The sequence below is a fragment of the Podarcis muralis genome, chromosome 10 (genome assembly GCF_964188315.1).
Source record: "Podarcis muralis chromosome 10, rPodMur119.hap1.1, whole genome shotgun sequence".
Lineage (NCBI taxonomy): Eukaryota > Metazoa > Chordata > Lepidosauria > Squamata > Lacertidae > Podarcis > Podarcis muralis.
In genome coordinates, this window is record NC_135664.1 from 47,047,760 (window position 1) to 47,070,998 (window position 23,239).

Genomic DNA, 23,239 nt, shown 5'->3' on the forward strand with positions numbered 1-23,239 from the left:
CAACCCCAGAGTCAGTCACGACTGGACTTAATGGTCAGGGGTCCCTTTACCTTTTATACTTATTCCAGAAAAATTGTTCTTTATATTCATAAGCCAGTTCTGGTGTTGGTTTGCTGTTCAATTATTGTTATAACACCTGATACTTTTTGTGTATACTTTTTACCTTTGTATTGGAGGTGTTTTCCTTCGCATGCCATGTCAGAACTGTCCCTGCTTGTTAGAAGCTTCCAGAAACAAATGACATTAGTCTCCCTCCTCACAACAGTGGGAGGGATAGGAAGATAGAAGCGCCTCCTTCTTTATGCTACACTGAGAATGCTTTGTGATATGCTGTCTCAGAAGGATCAAAATAAACTAAAGGCACTGGTGACTTCACCAGTAAGCCAGTTCAGTCTTACTTGCTTCATCAGCTCCTAGAGTGTTATCATAAGTTGGGTAGTAATAACCACTTTGGCTGTTATACAGCATGGAATTGAAACCTATGATTTTTAAAAACACTTTTCCTAAATGCCCAAGCAATATTGAAATAATTTCTGTGGAGTGTAAAATATCGAGCTTATTTTATTTCATAAAGGAATAAGCACAGTGCAAAAGTTTAAAAATGCAATTAAGATCCCAACTGGCAAAGTTTGCCACAGAAGCTGTTAACAGGTTGAATATTTACAGGTTTAATAATGACACCAAATCCCTTTCTCTGAAGTTGTTACCTACAAACCTGGAGCTGAGACAGTGAGCCATATAATCAAAAGCTTTGCAAAAAGAGGAAGCAAAGAGAAAATGTGAACCTTCAGTTCTCTGGGGATAAGATCTATTGTCTGGACCAAAAGTTTCACACTGTTCCTCTTTTGTCACTGCTCTTTTCCTCCATCAGTGGAGTCACTTTAAGCTGCATTTAGGAACATAGGAATCTGACTTATACCAAGAGAGTCAATTGGTCCACTTAGCTGATTATTGACTACAGACTGGCAGTGGCTCTTGTCAGGCAACAGTCTCGCCCAGCCCCTACCTAGGCTTTGTACCCATAGCAGGTATCTATGATTGAATCATCTGTACACACCAACATTTCCTTACCTAGTTGTATTAGATTGAAATCCTAACCTCACTGAATTCAATAGGGCTTACTTCTGAGCAGTGGTCCAGATGGCACTGCTACTTGCTATGCATAGCAAAAGATAAACTAACAACATTTGCAATCCTACATGAAGGGGAATTGAACCCATGTTATCATTTTCAGAAGTGAGTAAATTGCTCCATGCAGGACACTGGGCAATTCATACTATGAAGTAGTGTCGGGCAGCAGAAAACATGGCATAGAATTGTTCTTATAAGAGGGAGTTCATGCAAGATCACCTATTGTCTGTTAACTGAAGTTTGCTTGAATAGGTTGATCTATCTAGGTGCTTCCTAATCCTTCTCTCATTAATAACCTATGTAAACAGTTTTGTGTGATTTAGTTGACCTGAGAGTTGATTTAGAGAGGTACATGGTGTGACGGAAGATGTTTGTTCACTCAGTTAATTTTAATTGTATATAAATAGTTGCAAAACTGATCCGGGGATTGAAGGGAGAAAGAGGAAGGGAAGTATGCTGGCGATGAATGGGTCCTAACAAATAAGCAGGCATTTACAATAGGTGGGTTATTTGCAGAGGGAAGGAAAAATGTTGCTACATAGTATGAACTTGTCCTATTTTAAGACTGCTGTTAAGTAAGCCTTCAATGACTAACTGAACTTTTAACTAAAGACTGCATTAATTCATTATTTATTCATCTGTGTGTATATTGTCATTTATTACCACATATTTTGTATTATGTCTCATTTGCTCCTTCTCCTATCAGAGACAGTTGAGATGGATGCATGGCACCAAATCTCTCATTCCTGTTTGTCTGACAATTCTGCGTGGAATATTCAGGGGAGGGGTATACATGTATATATCCAGTTGGGAATCATGTGGTTGAAAGTGGCTACATACTCTGCTATATCCTGCTATGGAGAAAACACAAAATATCTTTAACTGTGCATAGGCTTCCTCAGTTGACTGGGCAATTGTGCTTTCAGGCTAAAGGGAAGGAATATACAAACACAGTCAGTTCCAAGCTGAAGGAAACAAGCAAACTCCCCTCTCCTCTTCCACGAACATCTTCCAGTTTCAGTTGGAAAATAAAACCACCACACATGCTCATTTCCCTTTCATGGTTTGTAATTTGTTTTATTTCTTCCTTTAAACATCCCTTTAAGGGTGAAATGAAATCCAACCATTTACAGAGAAAATGATTTCAGAATGTACACTTTGATTTTTCCCTTACAAAAAAATTATTAATAATTGGTATTTATAAATTAGACTTTAAAGGGCTTCTTCAACTTATTTGGCAAGTCCCATGTATTCCTTAGCCAACAGGGGGCACAAAAGCTATTTCTTTGTGCTGGGACAAGAGATCCCGTATCCTTTCTTTAAGAAATGAGCTATTTTCATTCAGGACTTTCCACGGTAGAATACTGCTCGATTATTCCCTCAGGAATCATGCTGGATAGTGGTGTGCACCCTTGTTGCAGGTTTTTCTTCATATCTCTTTTAGGCTAATTTACCAGCCTTGTTCCCCCCACCCACACCTATGAGAGAGTTCTGCATCAAAATTCTCTGTAGCTTCTCTATGGCAGGGGTGGCAAAGTCATAGCCTTCCAGATGTTATTAGACTACCACTGCCATCACCCCAGACCATTGGCCATGCTGGCTGGGGTGGCTGGTGGTTGACTCCAACATCATGTGGAGGGCCACTGGTTTCCCAGCCCTAGGTTTATAGCGTGGTTATGGCCCTTAATGCCTCCCTCTCTTCCCCCCAACAAAACTCATCAACTCCATATTTTCCCTTTTTAAGATCCTTCAGAGTTTGAAAAGCGCTCCAAAAGTTGAGTGGAGTACCATTCCTTTTTTCCAAACCATTCAGTTTAAGGTCTATAAAGCCATGGCACCTTGTCCCTTCCAATCCAATCCAGAGTGTGACTACTTCCACGATTACTCCAGATCTCCACCAGTAGAGGACAGACAGAGAAATGAAGTTCGGCAACTGCCTAGGAGCAGGCAACGAGTGAAAATTAATAGTAGTTCAAGTCTGAGCTCTAGATTCGCAATGAAAATGCCGTAGTTTCACCAGAAATGATTCAGAACATCCTTATGTGCCTGCTATAGAAAAGAAGTTATGAATCTTCCAGTTTTCCTTTTTCAGCAGCTGAATACCCAGTCTTAATGACAGTATCGGGAAGACAAGGAGCTACACAGCAGAGAGAAAATATCTCTTCCATACAGAACTAAAAAGAATAGCCTATCCAGCTCTCTGCGCAGTGCCAACTTTGTCCCTTGTAACTGGATAAGGTGTGAAGTAGCCCCCAAGGTCACAGAGAACATATGAACATGAGTAAGAATTAGTACAAATTGATAACCAGTCACATAAGTTGCTGCCTGTATTGGTCAAGGGATGAAAAGATCCTTACAAGTAGGTCAAAGGAGCTGTTCTCTAATGCTTAGTTCATATAAAGAGCAGATAAGATGGGGAAACTGTTCCTGGACCATACCCATTATGTACTGCAGCTATGGGATCTCATAGCGGAGTGCTATTTCATTGGTGAGGGTGGGTAGGAATCCCTAGAGACACAAAACAAACAAATCATGGAAAAGTCTATGGTGGCTATAATTCTTCTCCCTCACATCTTTCCCTCACACAGGGAAGCTAGTTTTGTTTTCAAATAAGGAAAAGCATTCAACCCCCCACACACCTTGCAACTTAAAAAGAGGTAGAGTCAAAGACCAATTTCACAACCTCATTTTGTACAAATCAGGTTTGAAGACAGAGGAATGTGGCACTATGGGAGACAGAGCTTCTCTGAACAAAAGGGAAGTTATCCTCTAAATCCTGTCTACAAAGTGGGCACTCTCTCCACAGTTACTGGCCATAGTTGCTGTCACTGGCCATGACAATACTTCTGGAGGTCTACTAGGGATAAGTGAGGTGGGTCTGTTGTGGGGAAAATGGGAAAGAGAGACTCCCCAACTTCCCCTAGCTATTCATGGAGTGAGGAGACTCAACCTAGCTCTGCTACAAATTATATGCTGGCATTCATGAGGATAGTGCATCATGATGCTTATAGTACATACTATTGGAACATTTGCAAGTAGCAATTATGCAGCACTATAACAAAGACTGCTCCAAACCTTTCTGCATAGCAGGAAAGAACTCTGCTAATACTTTTAAGTCAGCCCACCCTTTGCCCATTTGAAGTGGCATGAGTTATTCTAAAAATCAAAGTTCTTTCCAAACACTCATCAATACAGTTAAGACACGACGTCACTGCAGCTGCAATGCTGAACACAAATTCTGTGTATACGTTAAACTGATGGAGGGGCAGGCACTAAATATCCACTTGCACAGCATCAGCTACTCGTTAGTATGCAGCCACTGGCACACTCCAAAATGAGGCTGGCTTTGCCCACCAACCACACCAAGGGCTCATCCACACTTCTGTCTGCCCCACTGCTTTCTTATGGGAAAACCCATAGTTTAGTGCTGAATTGGAACAAACCACAAGTGGCAAAATCACTCAGACCTCTGGCTAGAAAGCAGGGGACAAGAGGAAGTGGGGACAGACCCTTAATTACCTTTGTAATGATGTGCAAGGATCTCAGATTCTCTACGTGATACCAGCTGGATACAGTCTTGTTACAAGATGGAGGGTGTGCACACCCTGATTTTTCTACATCGGTTCCTCTACAATTGTGCCCAAAGGTTCTTCCATTAGGGCAGGTTCTTCAATCATCTCAGAGCTCTCCTCTTCTACCTGTTGCATACACATTTAATATTTGACTTACTCATTTTCCATTGACTCTGCAAGTCAAGGGGTAAAATTAGGTGCCCAAATTACTGGCTTGCCAAGATACTTCCCCAACGTTGTTTCTCCTTTAGCCACTGTTGGCCACCCCCCACCGGAATGCAGAAGTCCAAAGGCTTTTCTATTAGTGCAAAGTTCCTTAATGTGGGACTCTGTTCCCACTACATAATAAATAAATAATAGAGGGTTCTTAAACTGGAAATGTTAAAAAAACACACCATCATACGCAAAAGGCAGTCCTATTTTTTAAAAAGCAAAGCTTTTACTGTAAATTCTCCTTTTCTTCCCCTACCCCCAACCCAAGAGGTCAGTTTCAAGTTTCACTTTGGTGCAGTCAAAGAAGGGGGACCAGAACAAAGAGTTCTTTCAGCGTCCCAAAGGAATTCAGCGCTAACTTATCCAATTACAATGGGATCTGTTGCTTGCACACAACGGGGCGGGGGGGGGGACCCCCCCACCCCAAGGAAGGGGGAGAGTTGCAGAAAGTATAACGGGGCTAGGAACAGCCTCGCTGTCTGTGTGTGTTGCGCTTTTCAGTGACAGATGGAGCCTAGAGACAGCAGTGATGGGAGTATTACGAATTCATGAGCAGTAATTGTGAAAGCCCTAGATGTGCACAAAGCATGCCCTGTAGAGCAAGTGCAAGGACTGAAATGAACAGCGGGCTGGATTGGAGGAAGGAGCTCGGTTTGCAGGAAAGCAGCACAGTGCTGAAGATATGGTGAAGTCATCCCCTTGGTCCTCATTTCTTGACGGGCTATTTTTCTGAATTTTGTCCCAATACGCTGCAGGCTCACAACCAAGCACTGCAGCATCGCCAAAGCTCACATTCTCCATGTCCCAAGAGCTGGAGCCCATCTCTCCCCCCTCCCCCTCCCTTGCCTCTCAACACACATCAGTAGTGAAGGAACATACTGCAAGGATTGTGTTAGGCAGGCTGGGTCATAAGAGCTGAAGGTCAAAGCTTAGATTCCCATTTCCTCCCAAGACTGAAAGAAAACTATTCCCTCTGTGTAGTGGGCCTTTGAATGGCAGTACTGGGAACCAATGGTGCTTAACTAACCTCCATTAGTCACCAGCAACTCCTTTGCTATTGCTGCACATTCATTTTGGAATAGCAGCTTGAGATCTGCTCCATCAACTCTACACCCCACTGTGCCCGCTGTACCCAGTATGCTTCAGGATCCCTCTCCTTTAACCCAATGAAGATCTTTTCAGAGAAAAAGCATGCAGCCCATTCCATGGGTCATTTTAGTGCAGCCTTCCCAAACAGTGGCCTCAAGATGCTTTGGACTGGAATTCCTATCAGCCCCAGCCAGCATGGCCAATGGTCAGGGATGATGGGAGTTAGAATCCAACGATACTTGATGGACACCTGGTTAGAGAAGGGTGGTCTAATGCTTCAACAGAGAAAGGAACCATGTACAAAATCTAGCATTGCCTTAGAGTGGTGCACAGAGTTAGGTTGGCAGCACCAGCCAATCCATTCACCCATCCAACAAAAAGAAAAGGGGCTTCAAGCGAGCTCAGCTTTAGGCCGGAATTTCCTTCATTTTAAAGGCATAAAGGTCAATTCATACAACCATTTTTACATGGCACAGCTAAACGCAAGAGGACTTTGGTTGGTACAGGGAGCCACTTCTCCCACCACCCCTTGGCCAGAAAGTTTGCCACTAGAAGAGGTGCTTGAGCTATCCAAGCATTCACAAGACCAGCAGCTGCACCAAAAAAGAAGAGTCAATGCAAAGAGATTTCATCACATGAAAATGGTAGAGCATGAACTGGCTGAGCGCATCATGGAGACAAAGCATTAGGAGTGATGCCAAAGGAAAACTATAAAGAAGACACAGCACTTTCTGTGTCTTTTATAGGGATCAGGAATAATGCATTTGAAGGGCAGGAAAGACAAAGGGAACGAGAGAAAAAACACACACACCACACATCAGAGTAACATACTGTTCCAGTGGCAAGGAACCTGTGTGCACCTCCTATTGCTGCACACACATCACCCATTTTTTGCAGTTAGCATAGTAGCTCACTGTTTAATATATTTCCTTAGCAGCAAACATAACATGGGGTTTACAATACATTTCACCCTGACTCCATATAGTAACTTAAAAGAGACAAAGTGGAGCCCCTTCACCAAAGGAGAAAGGATGCACACCGTAAATGGAATACTTAAACGCTTGGCTCTTACATCAGCCTCATCCGCCACACACCCTGTCCCCTCTCTACTTGCCTATGCAAACCATATTATAGGCGTGCAAGTGCTAGACTTCCAATATAGCACTGTCCTCAAAATGGTGGCATCATAGAGCCAAGTACCTTTACACCTCTCCTGTTCCAGAAGTAGTAGGATGGGCGCTGTAGCTTTAGCATCCTAATATCCCCTTTCCTTAAAAGCAACTCTAAGCATGACATGCACACTGTTTTAATTGAAAATGTAAACAGCAGATTTTGTTGTGGAAGAGAGAAAGTAGGACCTCAGTGGGCATTCCCTTTGCAAGTCTGTGGGCTACAGCCCTACTGTCACGTTCCTTCCACATTAGAGACTGGCTACCAAAACTATCAATTTAATGAGCAAAACCAGACAGCTTTTCAACCTCCATAGCCTGCCACTTTGCAGAGAGTTTTTCCCTGAATGTTCATCATCATCAGGTGGAAAGCAGAGTTCTTTGGTGCTACCGTACTCCCAGTTTGTGTGCATACCCACACTCAAATGTAACAAACACACGTGGCAAAATATACATATCCTAGACAGACATGACTCCTGGAGTCACCTACAAAAATTCTTTCACACTTATACACACATTTCCTAGTGAAGCTGCCACCCACCTGTTCTGGCTCCAAATAAAGAGCATTGTATCCAGGGACACAGTGCTCTTTGGCCAAACACCACCACATGCTCTTGAAACGACCAAGTCAAGAAGAGTCCACACATCTACCCTGACCTCTGTCCATAACCTCTATGGGCTGAACAAGTGGCAATATGCTAGGAGAGCAGAACTTAATTGGACACCCATTGGTTTCAAATGACTCAGATGAACATTGGCTTTTAGCAATGGAGTTTGACATCACGCCCACCTAAACTACAAAGACTCAAGGCTTCTGCACCCTCACACATCCAGCTGTGTGCTCCTTCTCATCTCCATGTCACACTACCTGTCTTAAGAGTTTTCTTCCATCCCACAAGAGAGGTGAAGGAGCTGTACCTCCTGCTGGTTCTCAGGGCCAGTTCCTGCATCCTCTGGTCCTTGCTTACATGGTTTGGAAACTCCCCCACACCCAGACACACCCAAGTATATTCTCTGGGATGGGGCAAACAGAGGCTGGAGAGAACACACACTTCTCCAAGAGGAGTGGGTGGGGAGGGGGGGGGAAGAAAAACAAAAGACGTACCCCACTTCCCCCTTTTTCCATAAAGTCCCATGCAAGCCCCACTCCCCTCACCCAGCCCCCTCTGCTTTCTGGTAAGGGTTCTCCAATAAGTAACTAAACCTCTGGTAGTTCTTCAACAGATATTTGGGGGCATACATTTGTTCTTTGGGGTCCGCAGCAGGGTACTCTTGGGTGGTGCCATCAAACCACCCGCCAGTCCGAATTAGCTCCCGGATATAGTTAAGGTCCCGCTTGTCCTCGTAGTCACCCCAGCGGGGGAAATCCCCATTCTGGGCTGACACCAGTTTGAAGTAGATTCCTTCTGGTGTAAAGCACCAAGAGCAGTGCCAGCCAGCAAAATGGAGCGGGCTACCCAGTGACCACTGCACCAGGATGTGACCTGTGCTGTTTTCATACTGCCGAAAGCCTGGCATGGTGTAGTACTCCCTCCGGCGCAGGCGAATCCCATCTGTGGCGTAAACAGTTTGGAGCATCCCCACCGTGCAACCAGAAACCACCTCCAGGGTGCCGGGCTGCTTCCAGAAGAATCCGTAGAGGGATTTGCGCATGTGGAAAGCAAAGGGCTCCGTCCAGCCATCGTAGAGTTTGAGAAAGAGCACGCCATCGCGGGCCGGGATCTCGTCGGCGTCGTCAATTATGAAAACGTCATCGGGCCGCAGATTGCGGAAGCGGGAGATGCCATCCCGAGTCAGGAAAGTGCGCAGGTAGTCATCAGCAATCCAACCATCCTGGCGCCCGCCTGGGGGGAAGTGATCCAGGAAGACATAGAGCAGCTTGTGGCGGATGTAGTCAAAAGAGCCATTGAGCAGCATCTCGCGGAACTTGAGGGGGCGTGGCTCACCATATGCAGTGAAGTTGGACTCACAGACCACAAAGGCATCTACCACATCGCCCAGCTCGTGGAAACGCACGTCCAAGAGGTCAAATTCGTGGTTGACGTTGATGGCATTAATGACTCTCCGAGGAACCTCCCGTGGGGTCAGCCGGTCTTTAGTGGGGAGGTTCGAGTACTGGACCACGGTGGGCACCCCGCAGCTAGGCCCATGCCAGCCAGGCAGACACACGCACTCCACCCACTTGCGCCGCTTTGTCCCATTGGTGCTCAGAGGTTTCCGACCTGTCCGCCCCGAAGCAGCTCCTTCTATTTTCTCCTCTGGCCGGCCCGCTAGTGGCTTTTCCAACACCTTGGTGCCTGGTTTGAAGCAGACACCGCCAGCTTTGGTATGCACAAAGTATTCCGCCGTGTCTTCAGGCAGCACAAACTCGGCTCTGTGCAGCTCTTCGCCAGCTCTGCTTGGGGAGAGGGGCTGGAGCAGAGGGGAGTGGGAGTACAGCGGCGTACGGAGGAACTCCGGGCCCCCAGGCTCAGGGCTGACCTGAGGTGTGACGGGTGCATTGTTCCAGAAGAAGTTGGAGACCAGGTTGGGGCTAAGCGACGCCAGCTCCCTGGGGAATGTGACATAGGAGAGGGCCTTCAGGAAGTGAAGGAAAGAGATGAGGCAAAGACCAGCCATGCACAGAGTCAAAAAGAGTTTGTGGCGTCTCATCTTCATCCTGGGATGGGAGGGAGGGAAGACAAAGGGAGAGAAAGAGAGAAGTTGGGTTAAATATTTCCTAGCCCACAGAGATTGTTTAATCATTGGTTGGGTAAAAGGCAGCAGTGCCTTCAGGGGCAGAAGCCAAGCCCCACCACCACCACCCCACTCAGCAGAATGAGCTAGAGGTCCCCCTGTTGTAAACAAAAATTGCCCTTTTCCCTTATGGGGTATCCAAGAGCCCATATAGAGTCCTTACATAGGTTCCCTATTGGTAGGAGAGAATAACAGAGGCCAACCAGAGAATATTGAGAAGCAAAACAGCTAGTAAGCTTGATTTTTATTGATCTGTTGCAACAGGGTGCTCCCCTCACCTGCAGGAGAGAGGGACCCAGAAAAATGGCATGCAAGGCCTTATAAAGACTTTTGAAATTGCCACCCTGTAGATCAAGACCACCCCCAGAAACATCATACATACATCACAGAAGGAGTGTAACCTTGTCAACTTCGCCTTTGAGCCAGTGCCACCGACTGGGCTCAACCTCTTCAAACCTAAGACCACCCCCCAGATACATCATACCTACATCACAGAAAAGGCGGTCTAAACAGAAATTTGAATGTTGTTTTTCTCTCTCCTGTCCTTGTTTATCTCCTGTCTGGCAGGTTACTTGATTGGATTGCCTGGGGAGCCGGGCCATTCTTTTGTAGTGATAAATACTTAGTTCCTGGGCCAGGTCACAGGCTCACACCCTATTCATATCTTAAATGTGCCCTTAAGACAGGATTTGTGAGGAAAGAGACAATGGGAGGTTTCCCACTTTGACCTTGCGGAGAAAACATTGGCGCAGTTTAGGAATCAAAATGGTTCCAGGTTGGTCTTCCTGTGCTGATCTATGTACGTGCTTGGTTGGTACACTTATGAACATTACCATATATCTAAGACCATATCACACCCCTAACACATGAGAGCTGGATTACCACATTTTGAAGAAAGTGAAGGAATACAAGTTTATGATCTAAAGATGGAGCCCTCCATAAGACTATTAAGTCCAGAGTCTAAAATTACTTAACTGCACCACAGTTAAAATGTTTCAGGATGGGAAGCATAACCAGGGTTAGGTTTTTCCTCCTCACAGATTTAAGCCACAAAGGTTCAGCAAAGGGCATGAACTGAGTCCCAACAATCCTGTAGAAATGTACAGCTCATGAAATCAATCCTAGGGGAGATAATAATTCTGTAGAAACTTACAGTTCTTGCAGCTCTCCTCTACCAGTAAACCACAACCCAGAAACCTGGGCTTAGCTCGGTTTCCAAAATAGGGCGAAGCTTATATAAAGTTCTGCATTAACAAAGACCACAATGCACACCTAGCTGGCAGGAAAGTCCATTCATAAATAACAGGCTTAGCTTTTAGTTCAAGCTCAGCGTAGGCTCGGCTTAGGTTTTAAATGCAGCTTATTAGCTTAAAGTGTAGGTGCAGACCTCAGTTGGAAAATCAGCCTACAGTTTCAAATGCTAGAGTGCAAGTATTAAAAACGAGGCAGGCTTACAGTGAACCAAAGCTTTGCCTTCCAGAGGGACTTGTCTTTTTCATTCCGGTTTTCATTCCCTTTTTCATTCCTGTTCACTTTCTATCCCCAAGGGACTCACCTGATCAACCCCACCCCCCATTAGACCACCATTCACTACAACAACTCCTGTAGTTGAACTACACACCCTTTTTTTTTTAAAAAAAAAAAGAGTCCCCTAAGACTATTTGGCTGCAGCACAAATTGGGGAAAGCTAGCCAGGTATATAGCAGTGAAGGCAATGCTCACAAGGAGCCTAGTTCTCTGGGCTCAGCCCTACTACAAGAGAAGCAGGAGTGGGAAAGGAATGAGAATAGGATGTTACCTACTCATTTTGTTTTACTGCTATTTGGCATTATGAGCAACTGGAAGGAAAATCGATTCTGAACTTATTTGTCTTTGCCCTTTGATAGGTATTTTATCTGGTTGCTGTCAATCTGTGTAGATAATGTTTTCCTGCCCTTTTGTCTTATTCTGATGCAGTTTATCTGGCTAAGTTTGCAGCTCACAATTAGCTACTGTTTCTGTTTTATCTAGCTGAGGGGGATCAGCCTGTGTCCCAACAATTATAATGATATTCATGTGTGTGAGTGAATCAAGCAGTTCTGGGCAGGGGGAGAAAGAACAGCAGGGGTAGGAGCTTCATGTCTTGCTGTTCAGTGAAGTGTCTTCAGTTGTATATGTTTTCTTTTTTAAGAAGCGCACTGCTTAAAAGGTCTTGTAATGAAAGGCAGTCTATATCCGAACTAAAGCTTTTTGCTGTTGGGGGCAGATACCAAAACAAATGATCTAAAATACTTTTGGTGATATCTAGGGATTGCTATGCTGCCATTTTGACCTGGATGTGATTATTCATGGTTTAATAATATCAAGATTTGACTCCTGGGACATGACTTACACAGCAACGGCCCTGAAAAGCAATGGAAAATGTAAACTGATATAAAATGCTACCCGCCTGGTTATTCATTTGCGATAGGTGCTGTTTCTTAAACTTTTCATAATCTGCACTGACTTCCTGTTTCTAGGTTCAGCTCCAAGTGCTGGTTCTGATCTTTGCAACACTTAAAAAAAACTTGAGATCAAAGTAGTTTTAAGGTCTGCATTCCCCCATATGTACATCCTTTTGTACTCTGTCCAGCATCTGAGTACAGTGGTGCCTCGCAAGACGAAAATAATCCCTTCCGCGAGTCTCTTCGTCTAGCGTTTTTTTCCGTCTTGCGAAGCAACCCTATTAGCGGCTTAGCGGATTAGCGCTATTAGCGGCTTAGCGGCTTAGCGCCTATTAAAGGCTTAGCGGCTTAGCGGCTAAAAGGCTATTAGCGGCTTAGCGGCTTAGAAAGGGGGGGGGAGCGAAAAAAAATTGCAAGACTCGCAAGACGTTTTCATCTTGCGAAGCAAGCCCATAGGGAAAATCGTCTTGCGAAGCAACTCAAAAATGGAAAACCCTTTCGTCTAGCGGGTTTTTCGTCTTGCGAGGCATTCGTCTTGCGGGGCACCACTGTACACTGGCCAAAAGACGTGTGGAGAATACATGCCTACTAAGAACAGGGCCTCCTTGGTTGTGATGGCAGTTGTATAGTTTGCCACCAGGCCCAAGCACTCTGTTCCTAGAGTTCCCAAACTATACTCCAGGGACCATCAGCAGCCCACGAGCTTCATTTAGGCAGTCTCCAGTGTCTGTGGATTTGTGGTTGGAGACGGCACTCCCATCGCATTAAATATTCTTTTAATTGTATTTGATTTCTTAATATTGTTGGTGTTTTATTGTATTATAATTTAGTTCAAATTGCAGTACAGTGCAACATATCATAAATAAAGAAAAAATATAATTAAAAACCATACAGTATCTAGCACAACAAATTACAATTTCTACAACAGGCGGAAAAGTCATTAAGTACGGTAGTCTGCCAAGACACTCAGCAATCTTCAAATAGTCTGTTGGGGTGGGGAACCACTGATTTAGTTTTTCAGCTTTGATTTTTTTTTTACTAGTAATAATAATAATAATTTATTTATATGCCACCCATCTGACTGGGTTGCTTAATTAAAACATTAAGCGCAGTAAAACATCAAACATTAAAAGCTTCCTTATATAGGGCTGCCGTCAGATGTCTTCTAAAAGTCAGTTGTTTGTTTCCTTGACATCTGACAGGACAGCGTTCCACAGGGTGGGTGCCACTACTGAGAAGGCCCTCTGCCTGGTTCCCTGCAATTTCACTTCTCGCAATGAAGAAACTGCCAGAAGGCACTTAGAGCTGGATCTCAGTGTCTGGGCTGAACGATGCGGGGTGGAGACGCTCCTTCAGGTATACAAGTCCCAAGCCATTTAGGGCTTTAAAGGTCGGCACCAACACTTTGAATTGTGCTTGGAAACGTACTGGGAGCAAATGTAGGTATTTTAGGACCGGTGTTATATGGTCCTGGTGGCCGCTCCCAGTCACCAATCGCCACATTCTGGACTAGTTGTAGTTTCTGAGTCACCTTCAAAGGTAGCCCCACATAGAGCGCATTGCAGTAGTCCAAGTGGGAGATAACCAGAGTATGTACCACCCTGGCAAGACAATGCACAGGCAGGCAGGGTCTCAGCCAACATACCAGGTAGACAGCTGCCCTGGACACAGAATTGACCTGTACCTCCATGGACAGCTCTTAGTCTGAAACGACTTCCAAGCTGCGCACCTGGTCCTTTAGGGGCCCAGTTACCCCATCCCTTCCCCATTTTGTGAGCTGCCTCTTTTTCAGTCTTAAAATAGGATAAGAGTTTAAAATCGAGGGTACTGCTTTTGCTGCTGGGGACTGATACTGCAGTAAGGTTGATACTGTTCTTCCAGGTGTCAGAGAGAAAATTCTGTCTTTGAAAGGACAAGAACAGCTCATGCAAAAGAAGAGCCCGTTTCAGATGTCACCACATTTGCAGAAACCGCTATTTGCAAGAACTACTATTTGCAAAAATTGCAGGCCAGCTGCAGTGCAGAAAAGACAATTAATGTGAAGGACATCAAGGCTAGTTTAAGGATGCTCATCAGTAATTGGAAGGTAAAAAAGGCCTTACTTTCTATTTTTGGTAATGTTTGCAGGATGTGGCTGAAGATGGAACAAAACCCACAAAACTAGTTCAGTACACCTGGGACGCTCCCAGACTCTAACTGATATTCATAATATTGGATTTTAAGTTATTATTGTTATTATTATTTATTAAATGTGTATAGCGCACTTCATCCAAAGATCAAAAATAGAAAATGAGAACACAAAATACATAATAAAAGCAATAGAAACAAACCAACAACCTTCCCCGCCCCCACAAACATGCTTTTGCCTGCTGCCTGAAGATATGCAACGAAGGCGACAGTCAAATCTCCCTGGGGAAAGCATTCCACAAACAGCAAGTGTTGCCACCCTCCAAACCTCTTGTGCAGGTGGCACCTTAAGAAGGGCCTCAGATTATGAGCGCGGGGTCTAGGTCAGTTCACTTTGAATTGGGCCTGGAAACTAATTGGCAACCAGTGCAGTCAGGCCAGGATCAGTATAAAGCAGGCAACTCTTTATTTGCGCATGGATTGAATTTTGGACATTCACACCCGTCAGTGGAGTGCACACAAGCACGTTCTGCCCTCTTCCAGGTCCAAAATGACCTGTGCATCGGTGGTTGTGTGTCAATGAAATACATGCAGAATGGTCACCACCTGTATGCTCAAACCATCTTGCCTCCATGAGCAATCTGGCTGTTGAATTCTGCACCAGTGGAAGTTTCTGAATCACTGTAGTTTTAGTCATTGAAAAATTGATCCAGGAAGTGGTCAGCTGATTCTTAACCTACCAGTGGAGTGACCATCCTATCTATATCTAGAAACTGGGTCCCCATGACCAGTTCATGATTTTTAAAATTAACAATCATTTATAAACTTCTCTTGACAATATTAGTCTTTTGTTATGGGGTAACAGGACAATCCTATGCAGTAAATTCAATAGAGTTTACTTCCCAGTATGTATGCTTAGGAATGAAGTTGTATTGTATGAATATGCTTGGCTAGACATCTACTGGTTATTCTAGCAACATATTTTTATTTTAAATGTCACTGAAACATTTTATTCAGAGATTTCTTTGTTTAATCAGCATATCTCTTCATTTTATGTGTAGCCCATATGAAATTCTGAATTATTGTTGTTGGCGTCCATCTGTTGGGAGTGCCACGTAATCTGCCTAATTTAGAGGCATCTTCCTACTTGCTCTGGTTCATGGCTCAAAAGGCTTTGGGAACAGCAGACAATCTGGCAAATAAGAGTTACGTCAGAGCTTCTGCTGGGTCCTATATCACTTGTGGGGGTGAGAGCTCTTCTCCTTCCAGCCTGGTGAGTACTTGAAAGCCTCTAAGCTTTCTAAAGAAAGGGAATAAATATAAAAAGCATAATACAAAGACTATTGTTTATCTTCTTTACCTCCTTGGACTCTTCACATCAGTGTTAATCTGATGACGGAGACAGGCAAAATACTGCAGCAAAGGGTCTCAATATATTGTGGATAGTTCTTCTCTTAACGCTGCTTAAATTGGATTTTGGTTTTGGTGTGTTTTGCAACAGTTTCACATTACTGCTGACTCAAGTTGAAATATTTATGCACTGGCATCCCTGGGGCATTTCCCAAACTTTTGATACCTGTGGAACAGGGTTTTAATTCTTTCGTTTTTCTTTGATCAAAATTGAATTTCCATCCTAAAACTTTAATAAAGGGTAAATGTATACATTGTCTTAATTTGATCCCAGAACCATGGGCAGGAATATTGCTTGGATATTCAGTGCATTTCATATACTGTTGCCTCTCATCATTCAGGGACAGGGCCATGATTTCTAGTGATGCTTCTAGAATTCCCTCATACCCTCCAGGTGTCACATGGCCTGCACTGGGGAATTCCTGCCAGTCTTTAACACTGGGGATGAGGAATGTGTGGCCAACGGCTGTGTTTGCACTCCAACTCCCATCTGCCCCAGTCAATATGGCCAGTGGTAGGAGATATTTGGAGTTACAGCCCAGCAACCTCTGAGGCGCCACTAGCTCCCCATCACAGCTTATGCCCGACTTTAGATGAGGTCGCCCACTGCCCATAAAGTGGCAGAAAGGGTAGTGAAGGAAACTCTGTGGAGTCCCTGTCTACACAAAGAGGAAAAGAGTGATGGATGCATCCAGGAATGCACCTTAAACTACTTAGGAAATATGCTCTGACTCCTCTTATGGTACACTAATGGAAAGGAGGGGCCATAGATCAGTGGTTGAGCCCATGCTTAGCATGCAGAAGGTTCCCAGTTCAATCCCTGACATCTCCAGGTAGAACTGGAAAGACCACTCTCCAAAATCCTGGAGAGCCAGCCGGCCAGCAAAGACCAGAAAAATCTAGATGGACCAATGGTCTAACTTGGTAGAAAGCAGCTTCTACATGTTTACAAGTGATGCTAAGCTACTGCCACTTGGCTCTTTACCTTACACATGTTTCCTGCCCTTTGTGGTCAAGTCCACCTTTCTAAGATTTCTAAGAAATCGTTGCAAATGGCTCTCATTTTATTTCAGCCACAATGTCATACAAACTATGATAGCTTAAAGAGCAAGCAAGCTAGCCTGCCCACTTCGACACTTTCCTCCCCATCTTCCTTGCTTGGAAGCATCATGCAATTAGAAATTAATAGGTGCAAGAATCAAAGAGATATAAGCAGAACCGATAATTTTCCTCTTTTATCTGTCTCTCCATGACTTGTTGCCAAGAAAATGAAGCAGAAAGAGCCAAAGTCCACCAGCTCTACTCAGGCAGGCAGCCTAGGTTGCATTCTCCCCAGGATCAAAACGGCCTGCTGTTAATGGGTTTCCATCTGATATCTTCTAGTCAGGAGTTAGGCACTATCAGCAGGAGTTGCCGGAAGATAAACAAGGAGCGATCTTCAGAAGAGGTTATGGCAAACCTCCAACAGTGCAATCACAACAGCCCTTGGGACTACGACCTAGTTCTCACTGAGTGGTAAGATTTCAAGTGGGAGAATTGTATGACTAAATGATCCTCCATACAGTAATCCTGTGAGCCCTCTGCCTTCAGTGGTATACAGTACTATACAATACTCAGACAAGGGGTTTTACCACTGCAACAAGGCCTAAACATCCAGCTTTCCCGACAACCAGATTGTCTCCAAATCCACCCACTAGGAACACACACACCTTCCTCCTTAATACTGTTGCAAAAGTTGGGTACCATCCCCACCCTCTGCCCAGTGATAGGAAGATCCCAGGGGGTTCTAGGCATCCCCCTCCCAGTCTGTGTTCCTTTGGCGAATCCCATCACCTCAAACAGACACCCCAACACCTTGGCAATATGTGTCTCCCCAGGCCAAATGATTCCCTTCAGATGGCCCGTCAGCACCTTTTGTCATGTTAACAGATTTGCTCTTCACTAGACCAGTCAGGCTGGTTTGCATAAGACAGGAGGAATTCCTTGTCTGGCACAACTTGTAAAGGTAAAGGTAAAGATACCCCTGACCATTAGGTCCAGTCGTGACTGACTCTGGGGTTGTGGTGCTCATCTCGCTTTATTGGCCGAGGGAGCCGGTGTACAGATTCCGGGTCATGTGGCCAGCATGACTAAGCTGCTTCTGGCGAACTAGAGCAGCACATGTAAACACCTTTACTTTCCCGCTGGAGCAGTACCTATTTATCTACTTGCACTTTGACTTGCTTTCGAACTGCTAGGTTGGCAGGAGCAGGGACCGAGCAACAGGAGCTCACCCCGTTGCGGGGATTCGAACCGCCGACCTTCTGATTGGCAAGTCCTAGGCTCTGTGGTTTAACCCACAGCACCACCCGCGTCCCAAATCTCAATTAATGAAAATCCTACCATTTACTAATTTCTAGGGTTTAGGGGGATCACCCCCCAAAATCTATAACAATACTCTTTCCACTACATCTGCAGGCAGAGAAGGGTTCACTACATTCATGTATTAACTTGAGGGAGGCCCAAGAACTATGGTGATTAAGAAGATACTCAGCATAGGAAAAGACAGGTAAAGCATCTGCTGGGAGAGACTCCTGTCTGAAACCTTGCAGAGCGGTTGCCAGTCAGTGTGGATAATTCTAAGTTGGAGTTTTGCCCTTCAGGCATAGATGTTCTTCAGCAGTTTTTAAGATGAAGGAAATTCCTTCATGTCCAGACACAATTATCTATGCCTGAAGAAAAGAAAAACAACCATCTAAATTTGCAACTAGTAAAACTTATCAAGTGGAAAGCATTTAATGTATCCTATTACAAAGGTTTTTTTAGAAAACAAAACAAGAATTTGCTTTAATAATAAAAAGGCAGCAGCTTGAAGTAGACCCAGACAGAGGTTATCAAAAAAGGCCAGAAAACCTTGTTCTGTTTCTTAATGCTTGTGAAACATGAAGACCTTTGGCAAAGTGCATTCACAGCTATCCTAGTAGGAATACACCGGGGCCATTAAATTCAGAATGATTTTCAGAATGACAACCCTGGGTATCAACGGAAATGCAGACCAAAATGTTCCAGTGAAATAAATGCTGCTTCCAAAGTAACTAAAGGCAACAAACCTATGCATGTGCGTAGGCAACTTCCAAGAAAGGCTCATTGACTTTAAAAGGAGAGACGTACGATCCAGTAAGTGTGCATAGGATTGCAGGCTAAATGGATTATGTCAAATTAAAACCATAAATCAGTAGAGATCTCTAAGATGTAATAAGTTTCAAGCCAGAGGGTGTGAGGCTGCTTATTTAAACTCCAGTTCAGGAGTCAAGAACAAGTTGCCAGAGTTCCTTTCGAAATTTTTATGCACGACATTTAATTATGTGCATAATGTGCATAATTATGTGCATAATGTGCATAATTATTTTTATACACAACATTTAATTATGAAGGCAGTGGACAGTATGGCGAGGTCTATGCAAGCTAGGGGACAGGGCAGAAGATGACCAGCAGAAGCAAAGACTAAAGTTATCTTACATCTCCTTCCTCTACCTTATGAAGCAATTCATTTCCAGATAAAAGAGAAGTAGCATTGCACAGCAAATAGAAGTCTTTGGTTTGCCTCCATTAAGAACTCTCTAGACAAGGCACTATTTCTTCCACTCAGCTCTCCATTGGCAATACAGGCATAAAACTGGCCTATCTTACAAGGCTAGCATAGGGCTGACCAAGAATGTGTGTGAAAAAGTGATCTGAGCTATATAGCCGGTTATTATTGAAAACCAAGGACAAAGTTTCTTTCCTGAAGCCAAGACAGCTAATGCCAGCAGTTGTTTGTGTAAGTAGCATTGCCAATAAGAACAAGACTGCCTATTCACCTAAAACCGCAAGCCAGGGGTCAGCAATCTTTTTCAGCAGGGGGCCAGTCCACTGTCCCTCAGACTATTTTTTTTTTTTGGGGGGGGGGGGAAAGAACAAATTCCTATGCCCCACAAATAACCCAGAGGTGCATTTTCAATAAAAGCACATATTCTACTCATGTAAAAACACCAGGCAGGCCCCACAAATAACCCAGAGATACATTTTAAATAAAAGGACACATTCGACTCATGTAAAAACCAACTGATTCTCGGAATGTCTGTGGGCTGAATTTAGAAGGTGCTTGGGCTGGATCCGGCCCCCAGGCCTTAGTTTGCCTACCCATGCCCCAAGCTTTGGGGAATCCTTTGGCTAGATGGCCTTAGCAGGCTTGCCAGCCCAAGTAGCCCTATCAGTGTTGCTGCTGCCCATTCTCTTGCTCCGTGCCTCAGCTCAGTCTGCGCCACTGCCCAAAAAGAGAAGGCAAGGTGGCACAGGCTGTTTCTCCTGGCGGGACCCATCAGAGGACAAGTGAACCAACAACATGAGCAAGGAGTAGCAGCAGAATCAAGGGACTGCCAGTTGACTCCTGCTGGGATGTAAGCGTCGCTCGAGGCCACAGGCTTCCAATTCTGGCCCTGCATCTAACTATTAGATCTACTTGCCCAAACACAATTTATCTCTGCCCATAGCTCCTCTTGTTCAGTCTCCTACTAACGAGGTAGCAATAGCACCGCGCTGTTTCTGTCCACCCAAGTGTCCCTCCTAATAACCTTTCTCATTCCATGCCACCAATTAGTGATATTCCTGCGCACACAAAATATAACCTCACCCGAGCCACCTCACAGGCCAAGAAACATTGCTTCCAAGAGTGCACACAAACCCCTTTGTTCACCAAGGCAACATATTAAAGCAGGGGTCAGCAACCTTTTTCAGCCGTGGGCTGGTCCACCGTCCCTCAGACCATGTGGTGGGCCGGACTATATTTTGGAAAAAATAAAGAACAAATTCCTATGCCCCACAAATAACCCAGAGATGCATTTTAAATAAAAGGACACATTCTACTCATGTAAAAAAACACTGATTCCCGGAACATCCGCAGGCCGGATTGGGAAGGCGATTGGGCCGCATCCAGCCCATGGGCCTTAGGTTGCCTACCCCTGTATTAAAGCCTCCCAGAAATCATCTTTTGGGCAGAAGAGTCTGCCACATTCTCAGTCTGCCGCTCAGCTATGAAGGGGATGAAGGCCCATTTTTCACTTACAGCTAGCCGGTCCAAGCAGAGAAGCCTTGATGGAGCTCCACTGGAAGGCAGGAGTGCTGCTCACATGACACCAAGTAGTTCTGGTGCAGGAGATGAGCCCCCCCTTAGGTTGGTGGTGGTTAGGCCTCAAACTTTCCCCACAGTTTCCTTATAACTACAACTGGGCCTAGGCCTGTGGATGTCACATTGTGAAAGACTCTTTTCATAGCATCCTGCTTGCAATCTTTTTTTGTTAAAAAGTTTGAAGACATTGGGAAGCACAGGAAAGCAGAAGCTTTCACAACTTGGTAGCAATAGTATCTCACCCTCTGTTATATACACATATACCACAACGAGGACTTCTGAAGAAAGCCCAGAAGTCCCTTTTCACAGCCGCAGAATTGAACACTACTGATAATAATTTTTATTAGTTTTCAATCACTATCCAATAATAGCCTCATTATAACAATACCAATTTATAATACAATTACTAATACCAGTCATTCAAATACTGAATTATAAAATTTAGGTGTCCCCCCGCATGCTAGAATGGATGGTTTGAGGATTTTATTTCTGCATTCCAAAACATTGAACACTATTATGGGTCATGACTGTTGAAACACTGGTCTAAAAATATGAGGCAATCTCTCTCTCTCTCTCTCTCTCTCTCTCTCTCTCTCTCTCTCTCTCTCTCACACACACACACACACACCATTTTACAACACATGAGTAGAGACCCTGGCCCAAAGAGGATTATTTGATGAGGATACAGGATTGTTCAAAGAAGGGCCTGCTTACCTGCCTGCTAACAGGTTTTTGAAGACTTGAATAATCATGGGCCTGTGGATAATTAGAAAGACAGAAGCACAGCACTAAAATCCATAAATTGGCAGTTCAGCTTGGGGTTTATTTAGATATAGGAGCCCCCACTGATAAGCCCCCCCAAAATGCTTCTGCATAGTTGGTGCCATTTTTCTAGAAAAAGAGGTGCCAGGACTCATCATGAACGCCTCCCTTGTTCTCTTATGATGGCAATGGTGCCCACCTGAGAGGTGCTGGAACTGAGTTATGGCTGAAAAAAAGCCCTGGGACATATACCTCACACTCTTAACTAGGGCTGCCATACGTCTGGAATTTCCCGGACATAGCCGGGATTCGTCCGTCAAAAATGTTGTCCTAGGCGTAATTTCCGGAAATCGGCTCAACAACTTTGCCAAACCTTTGTGTCCGGATTTTCACTTTGTGAAATGTGGCAACCCTACTCTTAACCATCACACAAGTTCTCAAAGAGAACTTGCCTGGTGGGCAACTTTGTTGTTAAATCTGAATTCACCTCTGAGAGTATATAGCATGTAGCACACACTAGAAACCTTGGTTTCTAATCTGGATTTGACCTACCCACTGGCAGATGGATTCATATCCAGTTGTCTCTCTCCCCTGTGGGAGACATCACTGCAATAAAAAATTCTTTCCTTGGGGAAACTTGAATTATAGAAACTATTTGTCATAGCACCCCAAAGCTATGAAATTAAGATCAGCCTGCCCTGCTCCTAACCACACACAGAGTCACCTCTGCATCCTCACATACCAGAGATTCCTCATCTCAGAGAGGAAGAAACACTTGGCCTCTGGGTGGGCTGACATTCTGTAGCCTTCTCTCCCATTTTTCCTTTTTCCATTTCCTGAGATTAACATTGCAATGCAAGAAATGCCTCTGAATTGCAGGCGCGTGAGGCCAAAGTTCATCCAATGAAGCAATCAACAAATTTCTCCTTCGCCCACAATTAAGAGAAAAACAATGCACAGGTGGAAAGGAGACAACAGACCGCAGGGCTAGTCTAAGTCACTTTGTTGTCTGAGACAAAGGAGATGGTGCCCTTTTCTGTTCCACACACAGAAGCTGACTGGTCTGCCAGCTGACTCTTAATTCAACACTGGTGATGGGGTAGTGCACGGGTGTCAAAAACAAGGCCCGCGGGCCGAATTCGGCCCGCCAGACCTCATCATGTGGCCCGTGTAGCTGCCGCCGGCCGCCAGCCTTCACCTTTTATTCTCGCTTTTTTTTTTTTTTTTTTTTTGGACACAAGAAAGCCGCCTCTTCAGCGCATGCGCGGCAGCCTACAAGCCAGAGAACACCTGCCCTCTAGCAGCGCCGGCCGTTCTACACAGGAAACCTCCACTTTACATTCATGTAACGTCCTACAGATACAACCGGCCCTTTGAGGGTGACCAAACTGCTGATGCGGCCCCCGATAAATTTGAGTTTGGCACCCCTGGGGTAGTGCATCTAAAGCAATGGGCTAGAAT

General features: G+C 44.7%; 1 protein-coding gene across 4 annotated transcripts in view; it reads right to left on the reverse strand.

Annotated features, from left to right (window-relative positions):
• Positions 1–2,187: 2,187 nt before the first annotated feature.
• The window catches only part of MGAT3 (beta-1,4-mannosyl-glycoprotein 4-beta-N-acetylglucosaminyltransferase), a 50,866-nt gene continuing 29,814 nt past the window's right edge, over positions 2,188–23,239 (reverse strand). For 3 of the 4 annotated variants that reach the window (XM_028745590.2, XM_077934955.1, XM_077934956.1), the window contains exon 2: positions 2,188–9,833. In XM_028745590.2, coding sequence (XP_028601423.1) covers positions 8,327–9,832 — 1,506 coding nt within the window. In that variant the 5' untranslated portion in view covers position 9,833 and the 3' untranslated portion in view covers positions 2,188–8,326. Of the gene's footprint in view, positions 9,834–20,953; positions 20,976–23,239 lie in introns of those variants that run through there. The other variant, XM_028745591.2, reaches the window with a different exon arrangement.